The 26,395-nt window shown below is 46.6% G+C and overlaps 2 protein-coding genes across 2 annotated transcripts in view; both read left to right on the forward strand.

Moving 5' to 3' along the window:
• The first annotated feature begins 171 nt into the window (after positions 1-171).
• Positions 172-4,049, forward strand: LOC133355878 (probable serine/threonine-protein kinase kinX). The gene is made up of 3 exons (XM_061573291.1): positions 172-221; positions 836-3,731; positions 4,018-4,049. Exons 2-3 carry the CDS (start codon positions 863-865, stop codon positions 4,047-4,049), a joined length of 2,901 nt encoding a protein of 966 aa, XP_061429275.1. The 5' UTR covers positions 172-221; positions 836-862.
• Positions 4,050-6,570: 2,521 nt separating this feature from the next.
• Positions 6,571-26,395, forward strand: part of LOC133355879 (golgin subfamily A member 6-like protein 22) — a 31,365-nt gene continuing 11,540 nt past the window's right edge. The window contains exons 1-2 of the mRNA XM_061573292.1: positions 6,571-7,023; positions 7,195-7,545. Coding sequence (XP_061429276.1) covers positions 6,586-7,023; positions 7,195-7,545 — 789 coding nt within the window. The 5' untranslated portion in view covers positions 6,571-6,585. The remainder of the gene's footprint in view (positions 7,024-7,194; positions 7,546-26,395) is intronic.

Below are 26,395 nucleotides of genomic sequence, written 5' to 3' on the forward strand. Positions count from 1 at the left end.
ACCTGGCCGACGGAGCTCTGGCATCGACTCGACCAGGGGATCGGGTTGTGGAGCGCCCACCTAGCCCTGAACAAACTCTTCTAGTGGAAGAGGAGATAGCAGCGGTCATGCAGAAGACTCCTCTTTGGACAGCGTCAGAGGAAGGCCGCGACGCTGGTGAGATACACGGCATTGCCGATGCGGCTCAGAAGGCTGAGCAATCTGAAGGCGAATATGCTACGGTGAGAATTCACTCAGCAACATGACACGCATTGCAGTGATGTGATCAATGTGGTGTTTCTCCACGGAAGCCTCGTCAAATTTCCGGGCTCTTGTGCAAGAGGCTTTTGCTACATGGGGATATTTTACGTAACAAATGTTTTACTTTATTTCGGAGCGCTTATCTTATTAACCTTAACCAAGGCGCTTTGTAGACAAATAACAATGGTACGTATGAATGTAACCGTGAAGATGAGGTGAATGGAATAGATGCGAGGAAGTAATGGGCGAGCCCGTGATGCATGAATTAAGTAAAAGCAAAATTGACGAGAGCAAATGACGATGAATGTATTGGATGGATGGGGAATGAGTAGTAGCCATGGAGAAAGATGATGAAGAAGAAACAGGAATTGTAGTGGTTAGAAGGGGGAGATTAAGGGGTCGTGGGAACTCGTTCGCGAAGATGACTGCTTAATGTGGATAACTGCATTGCACCCTTCACCCCTCGCTAAATCTCTATCTCGTCTACATCATTCTTAACTGTCTACATGTAATTATGGTAATGGTTGTGGAGGAGGGAGAAGTGGAGTTTTCACCACTATGATGATGGTGATGGATGATGTTGCTTTGTGTCTAGTTGGAAGAAGACACACATCTGAAAATCATGCCAAAGCAACCCGCTGCACCACAAGAGGGACAAGTAGAGACGGTATCAAACAAAGAATCATCGGGAGATAAGAACCAGGAGAAATCTGCGGAAGCTCAGGTGGATGTTGCTGCCTCGGTTGGTGACTTGGAAAGTGTGGAGCAACAGCAGCAGCCACAGCAGCAGCAGCAAAGTGAACCACCTAAAGATATTGACGAAACGACATCTAAAGGTAGGAAACAATCTGACGTGTTTGAAGTCAAAGAATATTCTGGTTCTGCGGAAGTTCGGGTAGATGGTGGTGGCCCTGTCGACGACACAGGAAGCGAACAGCAGCAGCATCATGAACAGCGACAACAGCAGCAGGAAGGTGAACCGCCCCAAGATATCAATGTGACGAAAGCTAAAGACGAAAAACAAAGGGATGTGATAGAAGTTGAAGAGAAGATTGCAAAAGGGAAGGAAAAATATGATGTGATTAAAGTTGAAAAGACGTTAGCTGAAGATGAAGAATATGATTCGATTGGAGTTGAACAGACAAGAGCTCTAGCTCAGGAAGAATATGATGTGATTGAAGTTGAAAAGGCAAAAGCTGGAGATGGGGAAGAATCTGATGGGGTAGAAGTTGAAAAGACTAAATCTAAAGACGAGGAACAATCGGATGTGTCTGAAGTTGACGTAGACAAGAAACAATTGTATGTGGTAGAAGATAAACAGGAGATGACAAGAGGTAAGGAAGAATGGAATATGATTAAGCTTGAAAAGACGATGTCTAAAGATGAGGAAGAATCTGATTGGGTGGAAGTTGAAAACATGATATCTAAAGCTGAGAAAGAATATGATGTGATCAAAGTTGAACAGACAATAGCTAAAGATGGGGAAGAATTTGAATGGATGGAAGTTGGAAAGATGACAGCTAAAGTTGGGTTAGAAGTTGAAAAGATTATAGCTAAAGCTGAAGAAGAATCTGACGTGATCAAAGTTGAAAAGAACATAGCTAAAGCGAAGGAACCATGTGAAGTGATTAAAGTTGAAAAGACAAGAGCTGAAGATGAGGAAGACTCTCATGGGGTAGAAGTTGGAAAGATGGAAGCTAAAAATGAAGAATGTGATGTGATTCAAGTTGAACAGACGTTAGCTAAAGATGAGAAAGAATCTGATGGGGTAGAAGTTAGAAAGATAATGACTAAAGCTGAGAAAGAATCTGTTGTAATTAAAGATGAAAAGACGACAGCTAAAAAAGAAGACGAATCTGATGGAATAGAAGTTGAAAAGATGGAAGGTAAAACTGAGGAACAATCTGATGTGATTCAAGTCGAAAAGACAATATGTAAATGTGAAGAATCTGATGGAGTAGAAGTAGAAAAGATAACATCTAAAGATGAGGGAGAATCCGATATTATTGAAGTTGAACAGATGACAGCTAAAGATGAGGAAGAATTAGATGGGGTAGAGGTTGAAAAGACAATAGCTAAAGATGAGAAAGAATCTGACGTGATCAAAGTTGAAAAGAACGTAGCTAAAGCTAAAGAAGCATGTGAAGTGATTAAAGTTGAAAAGACAAGAGCTGAAGATGAGGAAGAATATCATGGGGTAGAAGTTGCAAAGTTGGAAGCTAAAACTGAAGAAGAATTTGATGCCATTAAAGTTGAAAAGATGACAGCTACAGCTGAGGAAGATCCTGATTTTATTGCGGTTGAAAAGGCGATAGCTGAAGATGAGGAAAACTCTCATGGGGTAGAAATTGTAAAGACGACAGCTACAGAGGGGGAGGAATGTGATGTGATAAAAGTTGAAAAGAAGAAAGCTAAAAATGAAGAATGTGATGTCATTCAAGTTGAACAGACGTTAGCTAAAGATGAAGAAGAATCTGATTGGGTGGAAGTTGAAAAGATGGTAGCTAAGGCTGAGGAAGAATCTGATGTGATAGAAGTTGAACAGACAATAGCTAAAGTTAAGGAAGAATCTGATGTAATTAAAGAGGAAATGACGATGGCTAAGGAAGAAAGTGATGTGATTAAAGATCAAAAGACGAGAGCTAAAGCTAAGGCAGTATCCAATGTGATTGCAGTTGAAAAGTCGATCACTGAAGAGGAGAGAGAATCTCATGGGGATGAAGAATGTGATGTGATTCAAGTTGAACAGACGATGGCTAAAGATGAGAAAGAATCTGATGGGGTAGAAGTTATAAAGATGATGTCTAAAGCTGAGGAAGAATTTGTTGTGATTGAAGATGAAAAGACGACAGCTAAAGATGAAGACGAATCTGATGGAATAGAAGTTGAAAAGACGGAAGGTAAAACTGAGGAACAATCTGATGTGATTCAAGTCGAAAAGACAATATCTAAAAATGAAGAATCTGAAGGAGTAGAAGTAGAAAAAATAATAACTAAAGATGAGGGAGAATCCGATATTATTGAAGTTGAACAGATGACAGCTAAAGATGAGGAAGAATTAGATGGGGTAGAGGTTGAAAAGACAATAGCTAAAAATGAGAAAGAATCTATTGCGGTTAAAGTTCAAAAGACAATAGCTAATGCTAAGGAACCATGTGAAGTGATTACAGTTGAAAAGACGATTGCTAAAGATGAGGAGGAATGTGATGTGATAGAAGTTGTAAATAAGAAAGCTAAAAATGAAGAATGTGATGTGGTGAAAGTTCAACAGACAAACGTTAAAGATGAAATACAATCTGATGTGTTGGAAGTTGAAGAAGATTCCGCTTCTGCGGAAGTTCGGGTGGATGGTGGTGGCCCTGTCGGTGGCACAGTAAGCGAACAGCAGCAGCATCACGAAGAGCAACTGCAGCAGCAGGAAGCCAAACCGCCCCCAGATAAAGACAAGAAACAAGCGGGTGTGGTAGAAGATGAAAAGAAGACTACAACAGGTAAGGAAACATCTGATGTGATTAAGGTTGAAAAGACGATAGCTACATTAGTGAAGTATGTAATGTTATTTAAGTGGCAAAGACGACAGGTCAAGCGGAGAGAGAAGAATCTGATGTGATTGAAGTTTAAAAGATTATAGTTAAAGATAAAGAAGAATGTGATGTAATGGAAGTTGGAAAGATGAAAGCTAAAGATGAGAAAGAATCAAATATTGATTGATGTCGAAAAATATGATAAAGATCAGGAATAATCTTAGGTAATGGACGTGGACAAAATTATCGCTAGACAAGAGTAAGAATCTCATGGAGAAGAAGTGAAAAAAAGATGAAAAAATATGATGTAATTAAATGTTTAAAGTCAATAGTTAAAAATGAGGTAGAAGTTGATGTGATGGAAGTTTGAAAAATGATAGCTGAAGAAGAGGATATATCTAATGTGGTAAAAGCTGAACAGACGACAGCTAAAGATGAGGAAGAGCGTCATGTGATGGACATTAGAAAGGCGATAGCCACAGCTAAGGAAGAATTTGATGTGATTGAAGTTGAACAAAATTTAGGTTTTGTGAAAGTTCAGGGAGATGGTTCCACCTTAGTTGATGACACTAAACTCAAAGTGCAGCAGGAGCAGCAAGAAGATGAACTGCCCCAGGGTACAGAAGTGGTGATGTATAAAGATAAGGTAGAATCTGTTGTGATTAAAGTTGAAGATAATTATCGTTTTCTTGCAGATCATCAAGAGGACGTAGCGGACGATGTGAAGTTTAGCACGACAGACGTGCAATATGAAGAAGATTCAGGGACCAGATCGAATGCGGTCACAGCCGAGGAAGTTGCAGATGATCGCGAATCAAGTGCCGGTTTTGCACCCGCTGGGACTCAACACGTGGACTTTTTGAAACTGCGAGAGGCTCTCACCAGCATACAGGTCATGATCGCTCTCATGAAGGACGACGTGACTGAAATAAAGATGAATTTACCACCGAAGAGGAAGTCTTCCAACAAGCAGTATTCGGCGATGGATGAAGCTGTCCTGACACCCACGAGTGACGTTTCTTTCCTCAATTCACACATCATTAAGGCCAAGTCACATGAGGGAAGCGCGAAGGATGAAAATAAAGGTTCCACTGATGACAAAAATGACGATGAAGGTGTATCCAAGACAACTGCCGCTCCGTCGGACGAAGCCATGCTGACAGCTGCAGACCGTGAGGCACAGGCGATCGACGAGTTGGAGGAAATTGAGGCAAATATTAACGAGATGCAAAGCAGCTTTCACCAAATGAAGATAGAATTGGATGCAATGCAGCTGCACGCGGATAAGATTGACACCGTGGGCGGAGGTGGCAAAGGAGGACACGCTGGCGACGTCTGGGCAGATGGCCAAAATCCCCGATGTGGTGGAGATCTCGAGGCACCACGGGTCCGACGAGGAGATGATGAAGACCACTATGGTGAGTTCAGGTGGTGTCACTCACGACAAAGAGAACTTCTTGAAAATGCAAGAGAGCATCGTGGGCATGACGTCCAAAATCACCGCCATGCAAGTCCAGCTGATGAGATTGAAAGCCGAGTTTTGTGACCCGAAAACAACGGCCGTGATTGAGGAGCAGAAAGAGTCGACCCAGGAGGTTGAGTTGAAGTCTCCTTCTGATCTTCACGCCAAAGGATTGTCTTCCTCGTCGACCCAAAATAGAAGCTGCGATTGAACTGAAAGAGGACAAAGCAGCAGACCCCAACTCGAGCAAAGAGACGATGATGGCTGCATTAGTGACGACAGAACCGGGAGCGAGCAAAGAGGATGCCCTCGAGATCAAGACAACGCTTAGAACAGTCTCTTACAAAGAAGACCAGCAAGCTGAGGAAAGAGAGGAGGGAAACAAGACGCAGTCAGAGACTCTGAAAGGTGACCGCGATGCCACTGACAGTGAGGGAGAAGAACACAGCGTACGCACAATTAGAGGTCACTTTGGATGCAATGAGGCAAGAGGCCAAAGATAGAGGTTGCGACCCCGCCATCGTTGCTCAACCACCCCCCTGTTGCTCGGCTCTGGTCAAAATCACGGCCACCATGAGTCACCGGAGTTTGGACAATGCTAAGACTAACGCTGGCACGAGCTCAACCGTAACGGAGGTCACCGTTGCACTGGCACAGTTGGGAGTCAGCACCACCAGCGTCGATGTTCATCACGGGCATAGCGACGCAGCACAGAGTGCAATGACGTCCGTGGATCTCTGCTCGGCCAAAATCTCTGTTCGTAGTGGAGGTGATGATGCTGATTTTGACCCTGGCAGCGCTCAAGGTGATGGCCCCCAGGTTGTGGAAGAGCTCAAAGTTAGCGAGACCAATGTAGACGATTTAGAGCTGATGAGTGAAATGAATGAAGATATCGTAGGCGTGTTAGTGTTTGACAATGAGGAGGAGGTAGGGAAGGACATGAGGGAGAAGGTAGCGGAGGTGGTGGTAGAGGAGAAGGTGGAGGAGGAGAAGATGGTGGAGATGGTGGAGAAGGAGGTGGCGGAGGAGGAGGTAGCGAAGGAGATGAAGGAGAAGGTAGTAAAGGTGGTGGAAGAGGAGAAGGTGGAGGAGGAGAAAATGGTGGACAAGGTGGAGAAGGAGGTGGCGGAGGAGGAGGTAGCGAAGGAGATGAAAAAGGTGGCAGAGGTGGTAGAAGAGGAGAAGGTGGAGGAGGAGGAGATGGTGGACAAGGTGGAGAAGGAGGTGGCGGAGGAGGAGGAGGTAGCGAAGGAGATGAAGAAGGTAGCAGAGGCGGTGGAAGAGGAGAAGATGGAGGAGGAGGAGATGGTGGACAAGGTGGAGAAGGAGGTGGCGGAGGAGGAGGAGGTAGCGGAGGAGATGAAGAAGGTAGCAGAGGTGGTGGAAGAGGGGAAGGTGGAGGAGAAGATGGTGGACAAGGTGGAGAAGGAGGTGGCAGAGGAGGAGGTAGCGAAGGAGATGAAGAAGGTAGCAGAGGCGGTGGAAGAGGGGAAGGTGGAGGAGGAGGAGATGGTGGACAAGGTGGAGAAGGAGGTGGTGGAGGAGGAGGACGTAGCGAAGGAGATGAAGAAGGTAGCAGAGGTGGTGGAAGAGGAGAAGGTGGAGGAGGAGAAGATGATGGAGGAAGAGAAGATGGTGGACAAGGTGAAGAAGGAGGTGGCGGCAGAGGAGGAGGTAGCGAAGGAGATGAAGAAGGTAGCAGAGGCGGTGGAAGAGGAGAAGGTGGAGGAGGAGAAGATGGTGGAGAAGGGAGTGACAGAGGAGGAGGTAGCGAATGAGATGAAGAAGGTAGCAGAGGTGGTGGAAGAGGAGAAGGTGGAGGAGGAGAAAATGGTGGGCAAGGTGGAGAAGGAGGTGGCGGAGGAGGAGGTTGCGAAGGAGATGAAGAAGGTAGCAGAGGCGGTGGAAGAGAAGATGGTGGAGAAGGAGGAAGTGGTAGCAGAGGAGGAGAAGGTGGAGAAGGATGAGGTGGTGGCGGAGGAAAAAGTGGCAGGGCAGCAGGAGGTGATGGCAGTGGAGGAGGAAGAAGCCAATAAGGAGGTGGAGGAGATGGAGGAGAAGGAGGTGGCAGAGGAGGACACGGTAAAGAAGGTGGTGGTTACAGAGGAAGATAAAGTAGAGAAGGAGGAGGAGATGATGGCAGTGGAGAAAGTGGCAGAGGCGGTGGAGGAGGAGGAGGTAGCGGAGGTGGTGGAAAAGGATAAGGTAGAAGGTGAGATGCTGGAGAAAGAGGTGGTGGAGAAGGAGGTGGGTGCCGAGGGAGAGAAGGTGGAGAAGAAGAAGAAGGTGGTGGCAGAGGAAAAATTGGCAGAGGAGAGGGTGGTGGTGGCGGCGGAGGAGGAGAAAGTGGTGGAGGAGGAGAAGGAAGGGAAGGAGGAAGTGCAGGAGAAAGAGGTAGCAGAGGATAAAATGGAGGAAGTGGTAGCCAAGGAGGAGGAGGAGGAGAAAGAGGAGGAGGTAGTAGTGAAAAAGAAAGTGATGGAGGAGGTGGCAATGGTGGAGGTGGTCATGCAGAAGGATTGGCTCGTGAAAAATGTGGAGGGAAATAAACAGGAGGACCTGGAAGAGGAGCAGAAGAAGGAGAGGGAGGAGGAGGAAACATAATAGGAATAGGAGGAGGTGGAAGAGCAGCAGCAGGAGCAGGAGTAGAAGGGGGAGCAAATTGACAAAGCCACCAAGGTGGACGTGACTTCCGCCAGCACAAGTGAAGAGTTCACGAGTCGTGAAGACACGAAGACAGCACCCACAAGCGACCATTCTCCTCCACCTCCCAGAGGCGAGGCATAGGAAAGTGGTGACACCAAGGAAGATCCTTTTAAAGAAGAAGTTACCTCAAGTGACAAATAGCTCCGTAGCTACACACATGGGTCGCACATCATGGACCGTCCCACGCTAGTTTGAAGCTTCGTTGACTAATACACACGACTTTAAAGCTTCTGTTGAAAACGCCACCACATCGCTAGCGCTCGTTGTGACGTCACCACACTGACGTATTCAAGTTAGGGGGCGTGATAAACGCGCCCGTTCGTCGGGTTGACATTGGTCGTCAACGTCACGATACGTGGGCATCAATAGACGCGCAAATGTGAAGAAGAATGAACGTGACTCGACTGGCACGTGCTGTTGTAGCTCTCTCTCTCCGCTGTGTTTTCTCGTCGTTTCGTGTGGTGTTCGGTACGACGTCTGATATTTTTTCGTGGTCCACGTGCTGGACGAGAGATTCTTCGGGGCAAATTGAATTGAACGGGTTGGCGGATCTCCCTGGAATGATGTAGAGAGGCGTCGGCCGGCGGCTGCTCGTATCCGCTGGTTCTTGACGCTCGTCGACTTGGCTCCGACGGAGACTGGCCAGTGTTTGTTTTCGGTCCGGGGGAAACTTGAGTACGGGTATCCCTCGGTTTACGAAAAGGGATGCGATCTTCAACAACAACAACAACAAACCCCACCACGAGTAAAACGAAATTGTGTTTGCAACAATCATTCCCATCTCTACTCCGAACCTATTTTTTTTACACCTATGTACATTTTCAAAAGACAAATTTGACATATGTAAAGTAGATAAATATGAAAAGGATTGAATAATAATTTATTTAAAACAAAAACAATCAAACTTTTTTCAGGGAACTCACAAAAGATTCGCTGCACATTGGAATGACTGGCAAGGCGATGTTGGAGGCATTGCTGCTTTGCGCTGCAGGGACACACACCACGTGACGCTGTCGCGGATTGGTCAACGCAGCCTCGCCTGGGTGACATGTCGTTTTAAACGATGTCGCGGTGCGTGGCCATTTGTGAAATTCCATTGACTCGGAAATTCGATTTCGTTGTTAGAAAAGCGCCCGTAAATTTGTCGATCGCGTCAACGCGACATTTCGTGAGACCGAACGCCCGTAACATCGAGGGATACCCCGGAGAAAGGTCGTCACCCGTGTGTACAAGTGGGGACTGAAGTATCCAGAGAAAGATCATCATTAACGCATACGATGGGAAATCGAGAGGATCCATTGGAGCAGGGGCGGTTTCTTCATTAGGGCGATTGGGCGACGCACCACCAATGTCATTCAACCACAGAGTCACGCTAGCCGTCACTGTGCCTCTGGATATAGTCCAATCAGCGTCATGTCACGTTCTGTGGAGTACCGCCTCTTTTTGGGCGATTTCACTCTGGCTGAGAATCGCCCTGAGTGGCCCCATAGACTTACATTCAAAGATGTTTTTTTTCGAACGGGGGGCGCTTCAATGCATTCTCTATGGCTTCCGGGAGGGCTCGCCTTAACGTGCTTACGTCATCATACGTAAGCACGTTTCATCCAACAATATAATTTGTCGCCACCTAGTGGAATCTTTAATAAAAGAAACTTGAGTGGATTGTATTAATAGTGAGTATAGAAACAAACAAGATGTATTGTAAGAGTCACTTTATTTTTCATTAATATTAAAGAAGTGAAGTTGTCTTTACATGCTTAAGCTGTTAATTTATCCATTGCATGGGTAGACCTTATCCTTATCAATCATCCAGACATTTGCCCCCCCTGAGAGATTTTGCAGGAGCCGCCACTGCATTGGAGAGCTGTCCAACGCAACCGTGAAAACCTACGCAGTGAATTAGGTTGTTTGTAATGAGTCCATATGATCCCCTCTGCAGCCACGAGTGGCTACCACATTCATACAAGACAAGATGACTGCAATGGCACTTCTTCAGGAATTGTTGATGGTTTTTGCACAATGCACATAGGCTCAGTAAATTTGTTTTTACACGAGTTTGTACACTGGCCCGCACTCTCTGTTGAGACGGGGTTTTCTGGTCGATTACGAATCAGATGATAGGCTTCCCCCAGCACCGTCCAGTGTTTCTTCTATTAACGTCCCTGCAGCCGTTCAGCCATCACCCTTTGCTTCTTCGTTCGATTCTCGATCCGCTTGCCCTGGTGGGGGTCGTGGCGGCAGCGTGTTGATTAGTGGCGGTCCACACCTCCATTTTCCTGGCGACAGACTCCAGCACAATACTACTATACACCAAGGCCGTAGCCATGGAGTCAACATTGGGGGGAGCAAATCTTCCAGGGGGTCCGGGGGTCTCCCCCCAGAAAAAATATCTAAATTTGAAAACTAATTTCCTGGCTGAAATATAAAAAAAATTACTACCACATGGGATGGACTTGTTATTTATTTTTAACAATAATGTCTAATAGTGTATTGTATTACATTGCTCTGTTTTTTCTTTTTGTTTACCTTTTCTTGTTTCATTGTATGTAATGGCAGAGATTAGGGTTTAATAAAGTACAACTATAACCACAATCATATTAACAGAAATATATTTTATAGCAATATATTGGGGGGGGGGCATTTTGAGCATATTTGAATATTGGGGGGGATGTGTCCCCCCCAATATATATTATAATTACTGCCTTGCTATACACTACTATACACTATACACTACAATGCACATCTGCACTATACACTACACTACTATACACTACATTACTATACACTGCTATACACTACACTGCTATACACTACACTGCTATTTACTACACTAGAATACATGAAAATACGCTACTATGCACTACACTACTATACACTACACTATACACTACTATACAATACACACTACTATGCACTACACTACTATACACTACACTATACACTACTATACAATACACACTACTATGCACTACACTACGATGCACTACACTACTATACACTACACTATACACTACTATACAATACACACTACTCTGCACTACACTACTATACACTACACTATACACTACTATACAATACACACTACTATGCACTACACTACTATACACTATACACTACTATACAATACACACTACTATGCACTACACTACTATGCACTACACTACTATACACTACACTATACACTACTATACAATACACACTACTCTGCACTACACTACTATACACTACACTATACACTACTATACAATACACACTACTATGCACTACACTACTATACACTATACACTACTATACAATACACACTACTATGCACTACACTACTATGCACTACACTACTATACACTACACTACTATACATTACGATACACAGCCTCTAGCTCTTCCTGTGGAATTCCCAGGCGTTCCCAGGCCAGCCGAGCGACATCGCCCCGCCAGCAGCAGCGTGTCCTGGGACGGCCCCGGGGTCTTCGCCCGGTAGACGAGACATCGGTGGGCACCAACGTTGCCCTGTGGTTGGGACCTTCAGACCAACGTTGTCCCAACGTTCCACGCTTACTGGGTCGCAGCTTCCTGTGCCTGACGCGACCTTGTGGTAGCATTGTACAAACTATATCTGCCCGTGTCTGTCCTTGCCAGGACTTCCCTGTTCGTCGCACGGATCTCCGTAAGAAAGGTTAGAAATTCTCCGGAAGGATTTCATCGCGAAGGCAATTACTGTCCTTTCGTCATCCTTCTGCGCTGTTGAATGTGACATCTATAATTCAGCGGAGGATACCATTTTCACGACCAAGTGCCGAACGGGACTTCGAATACCTTGCTGCTGATGTCAATTTCAAGTTTAAATATTCTTTTTAAGCCCGGTGAGAATGCAAAAGACCAGGATCTGGTCTCGGTTTGTAAGAGTGACCTGGGGTGTGACTGAAGTCAAAATTCTCAGGAGTCACTTTAAGTGCAGCTCGAATCAGTTAACTTCAGTTCAGTTTATTTTCAAGTGCCCTGTGAGCCAATAAGCTCTTAAATCGGGGTTCATCAACAAAAAACAACACCGCCGCTTCTACTACAAACTCAACAAGTCACGCTAAAACACATTAATAATAAACAATAACAGATAAGAGAAATAAAAAAAAATAGCAAATCATAATCGCGATAAAGAAATGTTTAGTTTAATATCGACCACAGTTTGTCTTATTCCAGACGAGGCATAAATATTGGGACCACAAGTGTGTGGAAATGGACTTCCGGACATATATATGTAGATATATATAATTAATATAGAGCCAATGAATAAAGTCTGAAATGCATAATTATACAAATACGTCCATAATATAGGTTTGTTTGGGTTAGATTGCGTAAATATAAAATATGTCGTTAAACCCGCCACCACCTGACACAGCCAATGAGTAAGGTTTGTCACGTAAACAGAGCATGCCAATTCCTTACTTGTACAGCACACCGGTGTGTTGGAGAGCAAATCCACAACATTTACAATCTGAATACAAATAAGCCAGAAGCGGGACATTTAAGCAACGAAAATTTAAGAAAAAAAACGTTCCAAAACTTTTACCTAACAAGGAGTGATTGTTCAGAAGGGCAGAGTGGTGGCGCAAGTGGTGAGCGCACCTGAGTTCGGGGTTCGATTCCCAGCCACTGCTACAAACAATCGCCCATGACTGACAATGCATGGGTAGGCCCTTCATCCAGCAGTGGATTGCCAATGGGCTCTAAAGTAACGTGCTTAGACTGATTGTTGTTGTTGTTGTTCGGAGGTTCCTGTTTCATAGCGGATGTTGAAGCCAGTTGCTTTTAACGCAATGAGATTGTGGCTGCGTGAGTGTGTGTGTGGGAGGAAATCGGCATGCCCGGAAGAAGACCGAGGGGATAGGTCTCAAATGTCCGCACAGACGGGTTCACGAACCCCCAGCTTGCCCTACTGATACTGCCTGGCAATGGCACTCCCTATCTTTGAGTTTCACACGCAGGAGTAGACGTGATTGTGAGACATTTATGGGGAAAATTTGTTTTCAATTAACGTTTGTTTTTCGCTTAACACGGCACTTTTCAGGCATGCCTCTAAACGAGGACTTGCAGTATGTATGGACTGTATGTCGCACTTCTTTCCCACCGTACGTAGCCAACAAACTAACACAAAAAGCTGTTCAGAATGACTGTACACGTAAGTTGGAGACCGCAGCGGGCTAACCGCTACACAACCTGCTCAAGAGCTCTATGGCTAGCATCTTATTTTAAGTTGTTATAGTTGTAGTGTAGCACAAGTCGGAGACTGAGGTAGTTGCGGGATGCACCTTCTTTATTGTAACACTCTTTAGTTTCACGCAGGCTTCGCCTCCTTCCTTCTCGTTACCGTACAGCCCAGCCTAGCCACGACCCTGGCCGCTTTACACCGATGGCGTCGACCGAGACAGCCAACAATTGTCCGGCCAGCGCAACAATTATCGAGTGAAGGCGGCAGCGACGAAGGCGGCGACCACGACAGCGACGACGAGACGAGTCCACTCCCAAAACCGGCAGCCCGGAGCTCTCCCTCGCAGCTGCTTTTATTCTCCTCGGCGTGGCCTGGCTCCACCCTAGCCGCGCCTCCCTTCTCGAACCCACCAACGGGTTCCAGGGGCTTCCTGATGAGGTCTTCCGTGACCCTTGCCCCAGTTCCTCCGCCATGCCGGCGCACACACACACCGTGGATCTGCTCGAAGGCATGTGCACTGTCCACCGCAGTTGCCGCTGCTGGACAGCTTCCAGCGCTGTGTCACTACACATTTATAGAATACCTAAGCAGAAGGTGCTCTACATTGTTTTTAAACAGCGGTCATACAAAACGGAGTTGCTTTGACGGGGAGAGGCATGTAAGGGCCGAGGAATGAGTGACCGTTAACACGTGGGGGTCACGGGAAGGGGCAGGGCAGGGACGGGCGCGGAGCGGAGGGGCGAGGGGAGGGAAGAGGGGGATTGGGGCCAATGGGGAAAAGAGGTGAAGCTTTGAAGAATTGGCCAACTTACCTGCGAGGGTTGCTTCCCGTGGACGCCCTTCTGCCAGCAGTCCGCAAATTTAAAGAGCAGGTGCCTGTGCCCATGAATGTTTTGTGAACACATGGCCTTTTGTTCAGAGTTGATTTTTTTAAGGACAATTTCTGAAATGGCCGAATGGCTTAAGGGGGTTGCAGCCCGCTGAACCTTGATTCATAAACCTGCTTCTCGAGTGCAGCAAGTTTGATGATCTCAGATCGGTCAGCAGTGACTTACACAGAGACCCGTAGATGCATGTACAGATCCGGAGACTCGCGCTGAGATTCGCATAGATATCCACAGACACGCGCATAGCACGAGCCGTGATTCAACCGGGTTTTGAAGTGCGGCGAGTGTGATGGTCTCAGACCGGTCACCAATGATTTACACACAGAGACCCACAGGCTTAAGTAGAGAGCCACATACTGGCATAGAACTAGTTGCGATTGAATCAGGTTGTCAAGTGTGGCTGCACCTTGACCTTTGCCGAGTGTCGTTGCCTCGATACGTGACCGCTCATCAACCAGAACCTCGAATCAAACTTCCAGTGCATTTTCAATGCGGCCACGATGTTGATGCCTCAGGCATCTTCATCCCACCGAGGGGAGAGGTAGGAGCGTGCGTGGTGGGGAGTAGAGTGAGATGAGGGGGGATAGGTAGGAGAGTTTATGGAGGGGAGTAAAGTGAGATGAGAGGGGAGAGGTAGGAGAGTGCGTGGAGGGGAGTGGAGTGAGATGAGAGGGGAGAGGTAGGAGATTGCGTGGAGGGGAGTAGAGTGAGATTGGAGGGGAGAGGTAGGAGAGTGCGTGGAGGGGAGTGGAGTGAGATGAGAGGTAGGAGAGTGCGTGGAGGGGAGTAGAGTGAGATGGGAGAGGAGAGGTAGGAGAGTGTATGGAGGGGAGTAGAGTGAGATGAGAGGGGAGAGGTAGGAGAATGCGTGGAGGGGAGTGGAGTGAGATGAGAGGTAGGAGAGTGTATGGAGGGGAGTAGAGTGAGATGAGAGGGGAGAGGTAGGAGAGTGCGTGGAGGGGAGTGGAGTGAGATGAGAGGGGAGAGGTAGGAGAGTGCGTGGAGGGGAGTAGAGTGAGATTGGAGGGGAGAGGTAGGAGAGTGCGTGGAGGGGAGTAGAGTGAGATGAGAGGTAGGAGAGTGCGTGGAGGGGAGTAGAGTGAGATGGGAGAGGAGAGGTAGGAGAATGCGTGGAGGGGAGTAGAGTGAGATGAGAGAGGAGAGGTAGGAGAGTGTATGGAGGGGAGTAGAGTGAGATGAGAGGGGAGAGGTAGGAGAGTGCGTGGAGGGGAATAGAGTGAGATGGGAGGGGAGAGGTAGGGGAGTGCGTGGAGGGGAGTGGAGTGAAATGAGAGGGGAGAGGTAGGAGAGTGCGTGGAGGGGAGTAGAGTGAGATTAGAAGGGATAGGTAGGAGAGTGCGTGGAGGGGAGAAGAGTGAGATGAGAGGGGAGAGGTAGGAGAGTGCGTGGAGTGGAGTAGAGTGAGATGAGAGGGCAGATGTAGGAGAGTGTATGGAGGGGAGTAGAGTGGGATGAGAGGGGAGAGGTAGGAGAGTGCGTGGAGGGGAGTAGAGCGAGATGAAAAGGGAGAGGTAGGAGAGTGCGTGGAGGTGTAGTAGAGTGAGATGAGAGGGGAGAGGTAGGAGAGTGCGTGGAGGGGAGTAGAGTGAGATGAGAGGGGAGAGGTAGAACAGTGCGTGGAGGGGAGTAGAGCGAGATGAGAGGGGAGAGGTAGGAGAGTGCGTGGAGGGGAGTAGAGTGAGATGAGAGGGGAGAGGTAGAACAGTGCGTGGAGGGGAGTAGAGCGAGATGAGAGGGGAGAGGTAGGAGAGTGCGTGGAGGGGAGTGGAGGGAGATGAGAGGGGAGAGGTAGGAGAGTGCGTGGAGGGGAGTGGAGTGAGATGAGAGGGGAGAGGTAGGGGAGTGCGTGGAGGGGAGTGGAGTGCGATGAGAGGGGAGAGGTAGGAGAGTGCGTGGAGGGGAGTGGAGGGAAATGAGAGGGGAGAGGTAGGAGAGTGCGTGCAGGGGAGTGGAGGGAGATGAGAGGAAGGAGAGAGCCAGAAGAGATGACAATAACCACGTGATGATTTAGTCGCCGGGAGGCAGAGAAGGGAGAGTCATAACATGAGGTGTGGGTTTGGCGTGGTTACATTTCCCACGACCAAAATTCAGTTAAATACAAATAATAAAAAAATTAAGTTCGTGAAAAAAAGACCTGCTTATGTAACAAGAATATGTTGGTGGATTTTGAACAACAAAGGCAATAAGAAAAATACATTTCATACTTTGATACTGGCAAAAAAGGTCCCATGAACGAAGCAATACTTCAGGGCTGGGAATTTCCATTTTTTTAAATAACCCAAAGCTGCCAGGGAACGTGCTGCCGTGTTTTCTGGATTATAAGACGCACTTCCCACTGCAAGTACAGTAGTTTAAAGCAAAGTTGGGGTGTGCGTCTTACATTCTGGTAGGTATGTGTGTGTGTGTGTGTCACTCAGATTTGTATAGCTTTCTTCATACCGGGCACAAAATATGTTTGGTGGGTGAGTCTTACTTTCCAGAGCGTCTTTAAAGAATAATAATCCAGAGAATATGATATTTTTAGCGAGGACATATTACCTGCGTGACAGGTAAGGTTGTCTCACTGCTAGTGTGTGACACACACAAGGTAGTGCACTGCTTTCTGTGTTGTCGTCTCATGTGTGATGCCGAGCGACAAAATATGCAGAGGACGAGGAAAGTCCCATCATCGTCATCATCATTATCATCGTCATCATCGTCATCATCATCGTCGTCATCATCATCGTCATCATCATCGTCGTCATCATCATCATCATCGTCGTCATCATCATCGTCATAATCATCGTCGTCATCATCGTCGTTATCATCATCATCATCATCGTCATCATCATCGTCGTCATCATCATCGTCATCATCATCGTCGTCATCATCATCATCGTCGTCATCATCATCGTCATAATCATCGTCGTCATCATCGTCGTATCATCATCATCATCGTCATCATCGTCATCATCGTCGTCATCATCATCGTCATCATCATCATCATCTCCATCATCGTCGTCATCATCGTCATCATTATCATCGTCATCATCATCGTCATCATCGTCATCATCATCATCTCCATCATCGTCATCATCATCATCTCCATCATCGTCGTCATCATCGTCATCATCATCGTCGTCATCATCGTCATCATCATCGTCATCGTCATCATCATCATCTCCATCATCGTCGTAGGAGAAACAAACAGTTTAACACCGAGTAGTGGTAAGGTTTTTGCGACCAATATCCATAATAGATATTTTTTTAAAATATAAATGCCTGAGGACGACCGCTTGTGTTGCGATCGAAACGTCGTGATATATTACTTTTATTTTGTTTAATTGTTCTACCTACGTGACTTTACCGAAAGAACCTAGAGTATAAATGTGTCGTTAAACCCACCACCACCACCCGACACAGCCAATAAGCAAGGATGTGCCACGCAAACAAAACGTGATCATTCGTTGCTGTTCTTGGTTCTTTCGGTAAAGTCACGTAGAATAGAAGTAATAAAATAATAAAAATAAAACATAATAAAATAATTCTCACGACGTTTCGGCCACAACGCAAGCAGCCGTCCTCAGGTGGAGAACAGGTCTGTCGAGGAGACAGACCTGGTCTGTGGCCGAAACTTCGTGATAATTATTTATTATGTTTTATTTTTATTATTTTATTATTTCCATTCTACGTGACTTTACCGAAAGAACCAAGAAGACGAATCCCTGCAGTCACGAAAGCTTTAAATCGAAATTTAAATTCGTTGCTGGTTAAGCACGCGCCGGTGTTGTTTGTTGGAGAGTAAAACCCACGATGTTTTCCAATCGAGCTGTGTCGGGTGGTAGCGGGTTTGACGACGCATTCACATTTAAAGCGATCTAACCGCCCCCCCGCAAAAAGTACGTCTATTGCAGAAATAAAGACGGTTACAGGTCGGGAAAAAACCCCCCACAGGTTCCTGACAATACACAGCCTTTGTGCGTTTCTCACACAAAAAAACCTCATCGACAGTTCCTGAACAACGGCATTGTTGGGCCCTCTCGTCTGAGATCACCGTCAAAATGAATTTGAGCCCCCCCAAAAAAAGTTGACCGGCTGGCAGTGGAGACTCGAGACCAGTTTCCTCTCGATTAGGACTCGTCAGCACAGCACAGCCACCAATGCTCATCACGATGGCAGAGTGCACAACAACTGAAATATACCGTTCCAAAAAAAATATATATGTTATGAAGGACAAGTTAAGAATCTTCTTCTTGGTTCTTTCGGTAAAGTCACGTAGAATGGAAATAATAAAATAATACAAATAAAACATAATAAAATAATTCTCACGACGTTTCGGTCACAACGCAAGCAGCCGTCCTCAGAGAATTATTTTATTATGTTTATTTTTATTATTTTATTATTTCCATTCTACGTAACTTTACCGAAAGAATCAAGAAGATGAATCCCTGCAGTCACGAAAGCTTTAAATCGAAAGTTAAGAATCGATTGCTACTCATAAACACCGTATTACAAATACAGTGCTGTTGTCTGTTGTATTTGTTGTTGCTGCAAAGGGGCCGTCCATAAATGACGTCACGCACCTAGGGGGGGGGGTCAGACATTTGTGACGATGTGTGACGAGGGGGGGGGAGGGTTGGGAAATGTGACGTCACATCAAAATGCGCAACTTTAAATAAATATAGACAACACGTTCTACTTAATTAAATATACTTTTTAATAAATGTTTCTCCTACAACAACAGATCGCAGCGCCACATTAAACACCCATTACGATGACAATAGTTTAAAGCGATTTGAAGCATGTTTTCTTTTTGGGGGGGGGGGGCGAGCTTTGTGACGTCATATTTGAGGGGGGGGGGTCTGACTTTTTGTGACGCCGTGTGACAAAGGGGAGGGGGGGGGGTAAAAAATCGTCCAAAATCGCGTAACGTCATTTATGGACAGCCCCAAAGTTAACTCCTAAAAGCACACGGTCAGAGCATTAATGCGGGGGTCGGCGTTTTTGTCGGCAAGCGGACCGGAGATACGATCCAGCAGAGGTCGCCGGCTGCGTTGTCGATCTCCCGGTCACGGCTCACTGCCACGTTCGCTCCGACACCTCCACCCGCACCCGCGAGCCATACGCAAATAGGTTTTTGTCGATCGATAGCGGCCTGGGTGTGGCTTTGGGGCTAAAGTGTCGCGTTCAGCCTCTGCCTTCTTTCGAAGACGGTCTTAGTTGAGCGTGGTGGGAGAGTTAAGGAGTGGTCGGGGAGGGGGGGTCCCCTTACGTTCCGCTGACGGTGCCGTGAGCGAGCACGTTTGCAGGGGCTGCACCTTTAACCGCTTGGAACTCTGCGTTTGTAAATAGAGTGCGGTGTCAGTCGTCAACCGGCACGAGTGAGAGAGTGAGCGAGAGAGTGACCGAGAGAGTGAGCGAGAGTGACCGAGAGAGTGAGCGAGAGGTGGGGGTTTACATAAAGCAAAGTAAAATTGTTTTGACGAAATGATGAACGAAGCAAAGTGCCGACTACACCGAGCATCTTCTTGTTTCCACTGATCGTAAAAAAAAGCAAATGGCATTTAAAGTTGTGTCCTAATGTGCTATGGTATATATATATACATTTATTCACGTGTTATATGTAGCAGTATATATCCAATATGTGCCATGCATTACAAGATATAAATACAATTAAAACAGTTCTTTCAAAACACCTTCACGCGTAATTGCGCTCTCTACTCTACGGGGGGGGGGGAGGGGGGATGACTACAAAGACAAATAAGTCCTAGGTAGTCTACACAGAGCTGTTGGGACAAGTGCTGTTCGCGATCGCCTATGAAGGCTGCTGGCACGATATGCAGGAGGTCGTGGGTTCGATGCCGACCCTGACCGCCTGCTGCTGTATATTTGGAGTCTGCGTGTCTCTCTCTCATCATCATCACGGTGGCTAGGAGATGTTAACTACCTCGCTTGGTATACAGAGGGTCGTGGGTTCGATCCCGACCCGAACGCCTGCTGCTTGTCATTTAAAGTCTGCGTGTCTCTCTCTCATCATCATCACGGTGGCTAGGAGATGTTAACTACCTCGCCTGGTATACAGGAGGTCGTGGGTTCGATCCCGACCCGAACGCCTGCTGCTGTATATTTGGAGTTTGCATGTCTCTATCTCTCTCATCATCACGGTGGCTAGGAGATGTTAACTACCTCGCCTGGTACGCAGGAGTTCGTGGGTTCGATCCCGACCCTGACCGCCTGCTGCTGTATATTTGGAGTTTGCGTGTCTCTCTCTCATCATCATCACGGTGGCTAGGAGATGTTAATTACCTCGCCTGGTATGCAGGAGGTCGTGGGTTCGATCCCGACCCGAACGCCTGCTGCTGTATATTTGGAGTTTGCATGTCTCTATCTCTATCATCATCATCACGGTGGCTAGGAGATGTTAACTACCTCGCCTGGTATACAGGATGATCGTGGGGTCGATCCTGACCCGAACGCCTGCTGCTGTACATTTGGAGTTTGCGTGTCTCTCTCTCCCCGTGGTCACGTGGATTTTTCTCCGGGTCCTCGAGTTTCACCCCCCCCCCCCACCACCACCACCACGTTTAGAATCAACATCACGCGTTTATCTTATTTTGGCCGCTATACATGTCCACGTGGTGACGATAAGCCACTTAGTAGAACGAATCATTCGTGATAGCCAGGCCGCTTCTGTAGCTCAGTGGGCCTTTACCTGGTCAAATATATTTGTTTCGATTTAAAGCTTTCGTGACTGCAGGGATTCATCTTCTTGGTTCTTTCGGTAAAGTCACGTAGAAGGGAAATAATAAAATAATAAAAATAAAACATAATAAAATACAATTCTCACGACGTTTCGGCCACAACGCAAGCAGCCGTCCTCAGGTGAAGACCAGGTCTCTCCCCTCCCTTTGATGCTGCTAATCCTGCATAATGCACGGGGCATAATATGACTTTGAAACCCCCCGCCCACCTCCTACGCATTCCACAAGTAGTACTAATCACACATCTGCATTTACCATAAATATGCTAAATTCCTCTTGATATGCAAATTCTTTTGTCAAGGCGCTCTCCCCCTTCCAACCCAGCTTAAATATATGCTCCAAGCGTGGTGGTGTTTCATTCAGACGCTGTCTCCCCGACAGACCTGGTCTTCACCTGAGGACGGCTGCTTGCGTTGTGGCCGAAACGTCGTGAGAATTATTTTATGATGTTTTATTTTATTATTTTATTATTTCCCTTCTACGTGATGACTTTACCGAAAGAACCAAGAAGAAATATATATTTGTGTATATATAATCGTTTTAAATAGATCGATCATGGCCTGTGCTGGAGACTTGGGGCCGTGGTGGGTCGCGTGTGGGTCCGCACGTTGTCCGGGAAACCCTTGAAGTCGTTCCCTGTCTTGCATTGCTTATCTTGGCCGAGCAGCAGCGGAGGAACGTGGCTCGTGGCGACCGCAAGGGTCACCCGACGACGACTTATGCAACTGTGGGGGAGGGAGAAGTGGCGGGGGGGAGAAGTAGGGGATGGGGGGTGAGGGGAGAAGTGACGGGAGGGGGAGAAGTTGGGGGGAGAGAATGAAGGTGAACCCAGAGCTGCCCAGATTAAAACTCAACTCAATTTTTCGATACACTTTGGTTCTTTCGGTAAAGTCACGTAGAAATAAATGAAAATAAAACAAATCACGACGTTTTGATTGCAACACAAGCAATCATCATCATCATCAGTTGGGAAAACCCACAGCAATGTTTTTTTGCTGAAGTGATGATTGCTTGTGTTGCAATCGAAACGTCGTGATTTGTTTTATTTTCATTTATTTCTACCTATGTGACTTTACCGAAAGAACCAAAGAGTATGGATTCCTGCAGTCACGAAAACTTCAAATAAAGATTCAAATTTTCTATTTTACCAGGTAAGGCCCACTGAGCTAAAAATATATTTTTTGAGAAGCGACCTGGCCGCAAATGATAGCCCAACGAAGTGGCTCGTCATCATCATCACGTGGAAATGTATAGCAGCCAAACACTCTCAAACGCGTGGCGTTAATGTTAAATGTGGAGGGGAAAAAACAGGAGGATCTGGATAAAAAAATCCACGCGACCACGAGGGGAGAGAGAGACACGCAAACTCCAAATATCCAGCAGCAGGCGTCAGGGTTGGACTCGAAACCACGACCTCCTGTAGACCAGGCGAGGTAGTTAACATCTCTACAGGTAGAGAGAGAGAGAGAGATACACGCAAACTCCAAATATACAGCAGCAGGCTTCAAGTTCGGGGTCTAACCCACGACCTCCTGCACACCAGGCGAGGTAGTTAACATCTCTACAGGGAGAGAGAGAGAGACACGCAAACTCCAAATATACAGCAGCAGGCTTCAGGGTCGGGGTCGAACCCACGACCTCCTGTATACCAGGCGAGGTAGTTAACATCTCTACAGGGAGAGAGAGAGACACGCAAACTCCAAATATACAGTAGCAGGCTTCAGGGTCGGGGTCGAACCCACGACCTCCTGTATACCAGGCGAGGTAGTTAACATCTCTACAGGGAGAGAGAGAGACACGCAAACTCCAAATATACAGCAGCAGGCTTCAGGGTCGGGGTCGAACCCACGACCTCCTGTATACCAGGCGAGGTAGTTAACATCTCTACAGGGAGAGAGAGAGACACGCAAACTCCAAATATACAGTAGCAGGCTTCAGGGTCGGGGTCGAACCCACGACCTCCTGTATACCAGGCGAGGTAGTTAACATCTCTACAGGGAGGGAGAGAGAGAGAGAGAAACACGCAAACTCCAAGTAAACAGCAGCAGGCTTCAAGGTCGTGGTCGAACCCACGACCTCCTGCATACCAGGCGAGGTAGTTAACATTCCGCCACCCAAACGGGGCATGTTGTTTTTGTCGCTATTCAATAAGGAATGGAGAGTTCCACACTCCACACCCCACGTGGCATTCTGCCCCGGGCCTCCAGCAACCTGCAGGCGATTCCGCAGGTGATCAATCGATAATCAATATGAATCAATGGAGCCATCCAGGCATTCATCCGACCAGCAGTCCACCTTGTTCATCAACCTATTCACCCATTTAAATAAAGTAATCCACAATTCTATCATGACAGCTTTGACTTAGTCGGCCAATCCATCGATCAATCAATCCATTCGTTCATCCATTCATCAATCATTCAATCTATCCATTTTATTAATCTATTCATTCAGCATTCCTTCAATAAAATCCATCCATCAATCCCCCTGCCCATCCATCCATCTATCGGCTTGTGGAGGCCATCGACCAGCAGTGGACAATTTCTGATGATGATAAATCAAGGATGATGAACAAGCTCTTCGTCCAGGAGTGGATAGACCACAGCTCATGATGATGATCGTGGATATGGTGATGATCAGGCATGAGAAGGCCTTCATCCAGCAGCAAATTAACAACATCTCACGATGATTATGGCGCTGGTGATCATGACAATGGCTTGACATGGCCAAGTGGTTGCAGAGGTTTTAGCGGTTCGATCCCAGCGACCGTCCTGGATAATACTGCTGGGGCGTATTCACCATGAAGATCCCGTGCTGAGGCCATTCGAAAGAGAGTAAAGTAGCTTACAATTTGTACCAACGCCCACGGGTGGTTTAATCAATGTTTAAATGAAGCCACACAAATAATAGTGTAGGTGGGTTCCAAAACAGAGAGGAAACTTATCTGAGGCAACACGGGTTTAGTTGAACAATTAACAGTTAACACAGCAGGGTACGGCCCCTGACACCCGATACACTATGGGAGTATGCCATCCAGTCTAACACGCCTCTTACTGGCTAATCTACAAGCCCTCCTCGAGTGAAGCTTGAATCTTCACTGGTAATAAGCTGGAGCCGACCCTTGCCAGGGGTACGGCTCTGCCCATGTGGCTCTTCAGTCTCCAGGAGGATTCTTATCTTCAGCTGGATGACGACTGCCGGGACCGTCCAGAGGTCCGGCTTTTATACAGAGCCGTGGCTCGCTCCGCCCCGGCCACGCCTTCCTTCGAGAAGGGACCGGGGATGATAATTGGTTTTTTACCCTTCTATCTGGCAACAAAACTGACACCTTTTTTACAAGGAGTCATGTTTGCATAGACCACAATACCTGCAGTTATAATGCAAACAAAAAACATAACTCTGAAAATGTGCACTGTCCTTGAAGTTGATTGGTCCACACCCGAGACAGCTTTCCTTAGAGCCTAGTCTCACATGATGTTGGACCAGATGACGCCAAAAGGCGCACAACTCAAAGACAACGCACCATCAGAGTATGAGAGCTCGGGATAAGCATTTACACCATTGGAACTTCATTTGCCAGTAAAAATATCATAATTGTTTTTTTACCCTTTTATCTGGCAACAAAACTGACACTTTTTTTTTACGAGGAGTCATGTCACTCCCCAGCCCCCCTCCTGGGGTCTGGGGTCTGCCCCTCTTACATACTGTTCCATCGGGTAACCGTTGGGCCCTATGGCCCATAGACTCTCAGCGCTGGGCCTCCGCCCCTCTGTCGCCCCCTATTGGCACGAGGCCGGTATTGCCGGTGACCGCATGAGAACGGCGCATCTTGGCCCAATAATACCGTTCCATCAGCAATATCGCCCCCTTGTGTGAAAGGAGGGGTGCCACGGTGGCTCGGAGAAGTTGACTACCTCGCCTGCTATGCAGGAGTTCGTGGGTTTGATCCAGACCCTGACGGCCTGCTGAAAATGTGTAGTTTGCGGTGTTTCTCTCTCTTTCTCCCCGTGGTCGCGTGGATTTTTCTCCGGGTCCTCCGTTTCTTTTCCCTCCACATTTTCGTAATATGCCCTTTGAGCATCTGGCCGCTCTAAATTTCCAAACGAGAAGCCACTTCGTCGAGCTATCATTTGTGGCCAGGTCACTTCTGAAAAATAGCTAATTTGGTCAAACCTGGTAAAAATAAAAAATAAAAACCCTTTAGTTCAGAAACTACTGCAGCCGATTGACGTTCGTGACGCAGAAAGAACATCTTATTTGGTGAGCCTTGCGACTCATCGATTCCCCGTCACACGCGGGGAATCGACGAGTAGCAGGGGGAACACTCCCGGATTCTTTTATTGGCAACACAACTGACACCTTTTTTTTACGAGGAGTCATGTTTGCATAGACCACAATACCTGCAGTCATAATGCAAAAAAAAACATAACTCTGATAATGTATGCAGTCACTATGCACTGTCCTTGAAGTTGATTGGTCCACACCCGAGACAGCTTTCCTTAGAGCCGAGTCTCACATGGTGTTGGATTATCAGAGTTATCAGAGTTATGTTTTTTGTTTGCATTATGACTGCAGGTATTGTGGTCTATGCAAACATGACTCCTCGTTAAAAAAAAAGGTGTCAGTTTTGTTACCAGATAAAAGGGTAAAAAACCAATTATCATATTTTTCTACTGGCAAATGAGGTTCCAATGGTGTAACTCCCGGATTCCTCCCACGTGTAAACACACATTCGTTGTCCCGATTACACCGTCGTAATATACATAGAGGGACCGCAGAGCTCAGGCAATCGTGAGTAGCACCGGCTCGTGGCTGCTTCTGCTGCTGCTGCTGTCTTCCCAATCCTCGTTGGTGGTTCCTCCTTCTTCTAGATTTGAAGCTTTCGTGACTGCAAGGATTCATACTCATTTATTATTATTATTTTATTTCTATTATTATTATTTTTATTTTTTACCTACGTGACTTTACCGAGAAAACCTAAGAGTATGAATCCTTGCAGTCACGAAAGCTTCAAAATAATAATAGAAATAAAATAATAATAACTGAAAATAATTGATTTATTTTCATTTATTATTATTTTATTTCTATTATTATTTTTATTTTTTACCTACGTGATTTTACCGAGAAAACCTAAGAGTATGAATCCTTGCAGTCACGAAAGCGTCACATCTAGAAGGAGGAGGAACCCGGGACGAGGATTGGGAAGACAGCAACAGCAGCAGAAGCAGCCACGAGCCGGTGCTACTCACGATTTCCCGAGCTCTGCGGTCCCCTATGTATATTACGACGGTGTAATGGAACAACGAATGTGTGTTTACACGTGGGAGGAATCCGGGAGTTACACCATTGGAACCTCATTTGCCAGTAGAAAAATATGATAATTGGTTTTGTACCCTTTTATCTAGCAACAAAGCTGACACCTTTTTTTTACAAGGAGTCATGTTTGCATGGACCACAATACCTGCAGTCATAATGCAAACAAAAAACATAACTCTAATAACTCTGATAATCCAACACCATGTGAGACTAGGCTCTAAGGAAAGCTGTCTCGGGTGAGGACCAATCAACTTCAAGGACGGTGCATACATTATCAGAGTTATGTTTTTTGTTTGCAT

Source organism: Lethenteron reissneri, chromosome 52, assembly GCF_015708825.2.
Source record: "Lethenteron reissneri isolate LAM-NWPU_2019-01 chromosome 52, ASM1570882v1, whole genome shotgun sequence".
Classification (NCBI taxonomy): domain Eukaryota; kingdom Metazoa; phylum Chordata; class Hyperoartia; order Petromyzontiformes; family Petromyzontidae; genus Lethenteron; species Lethenteron reissneri.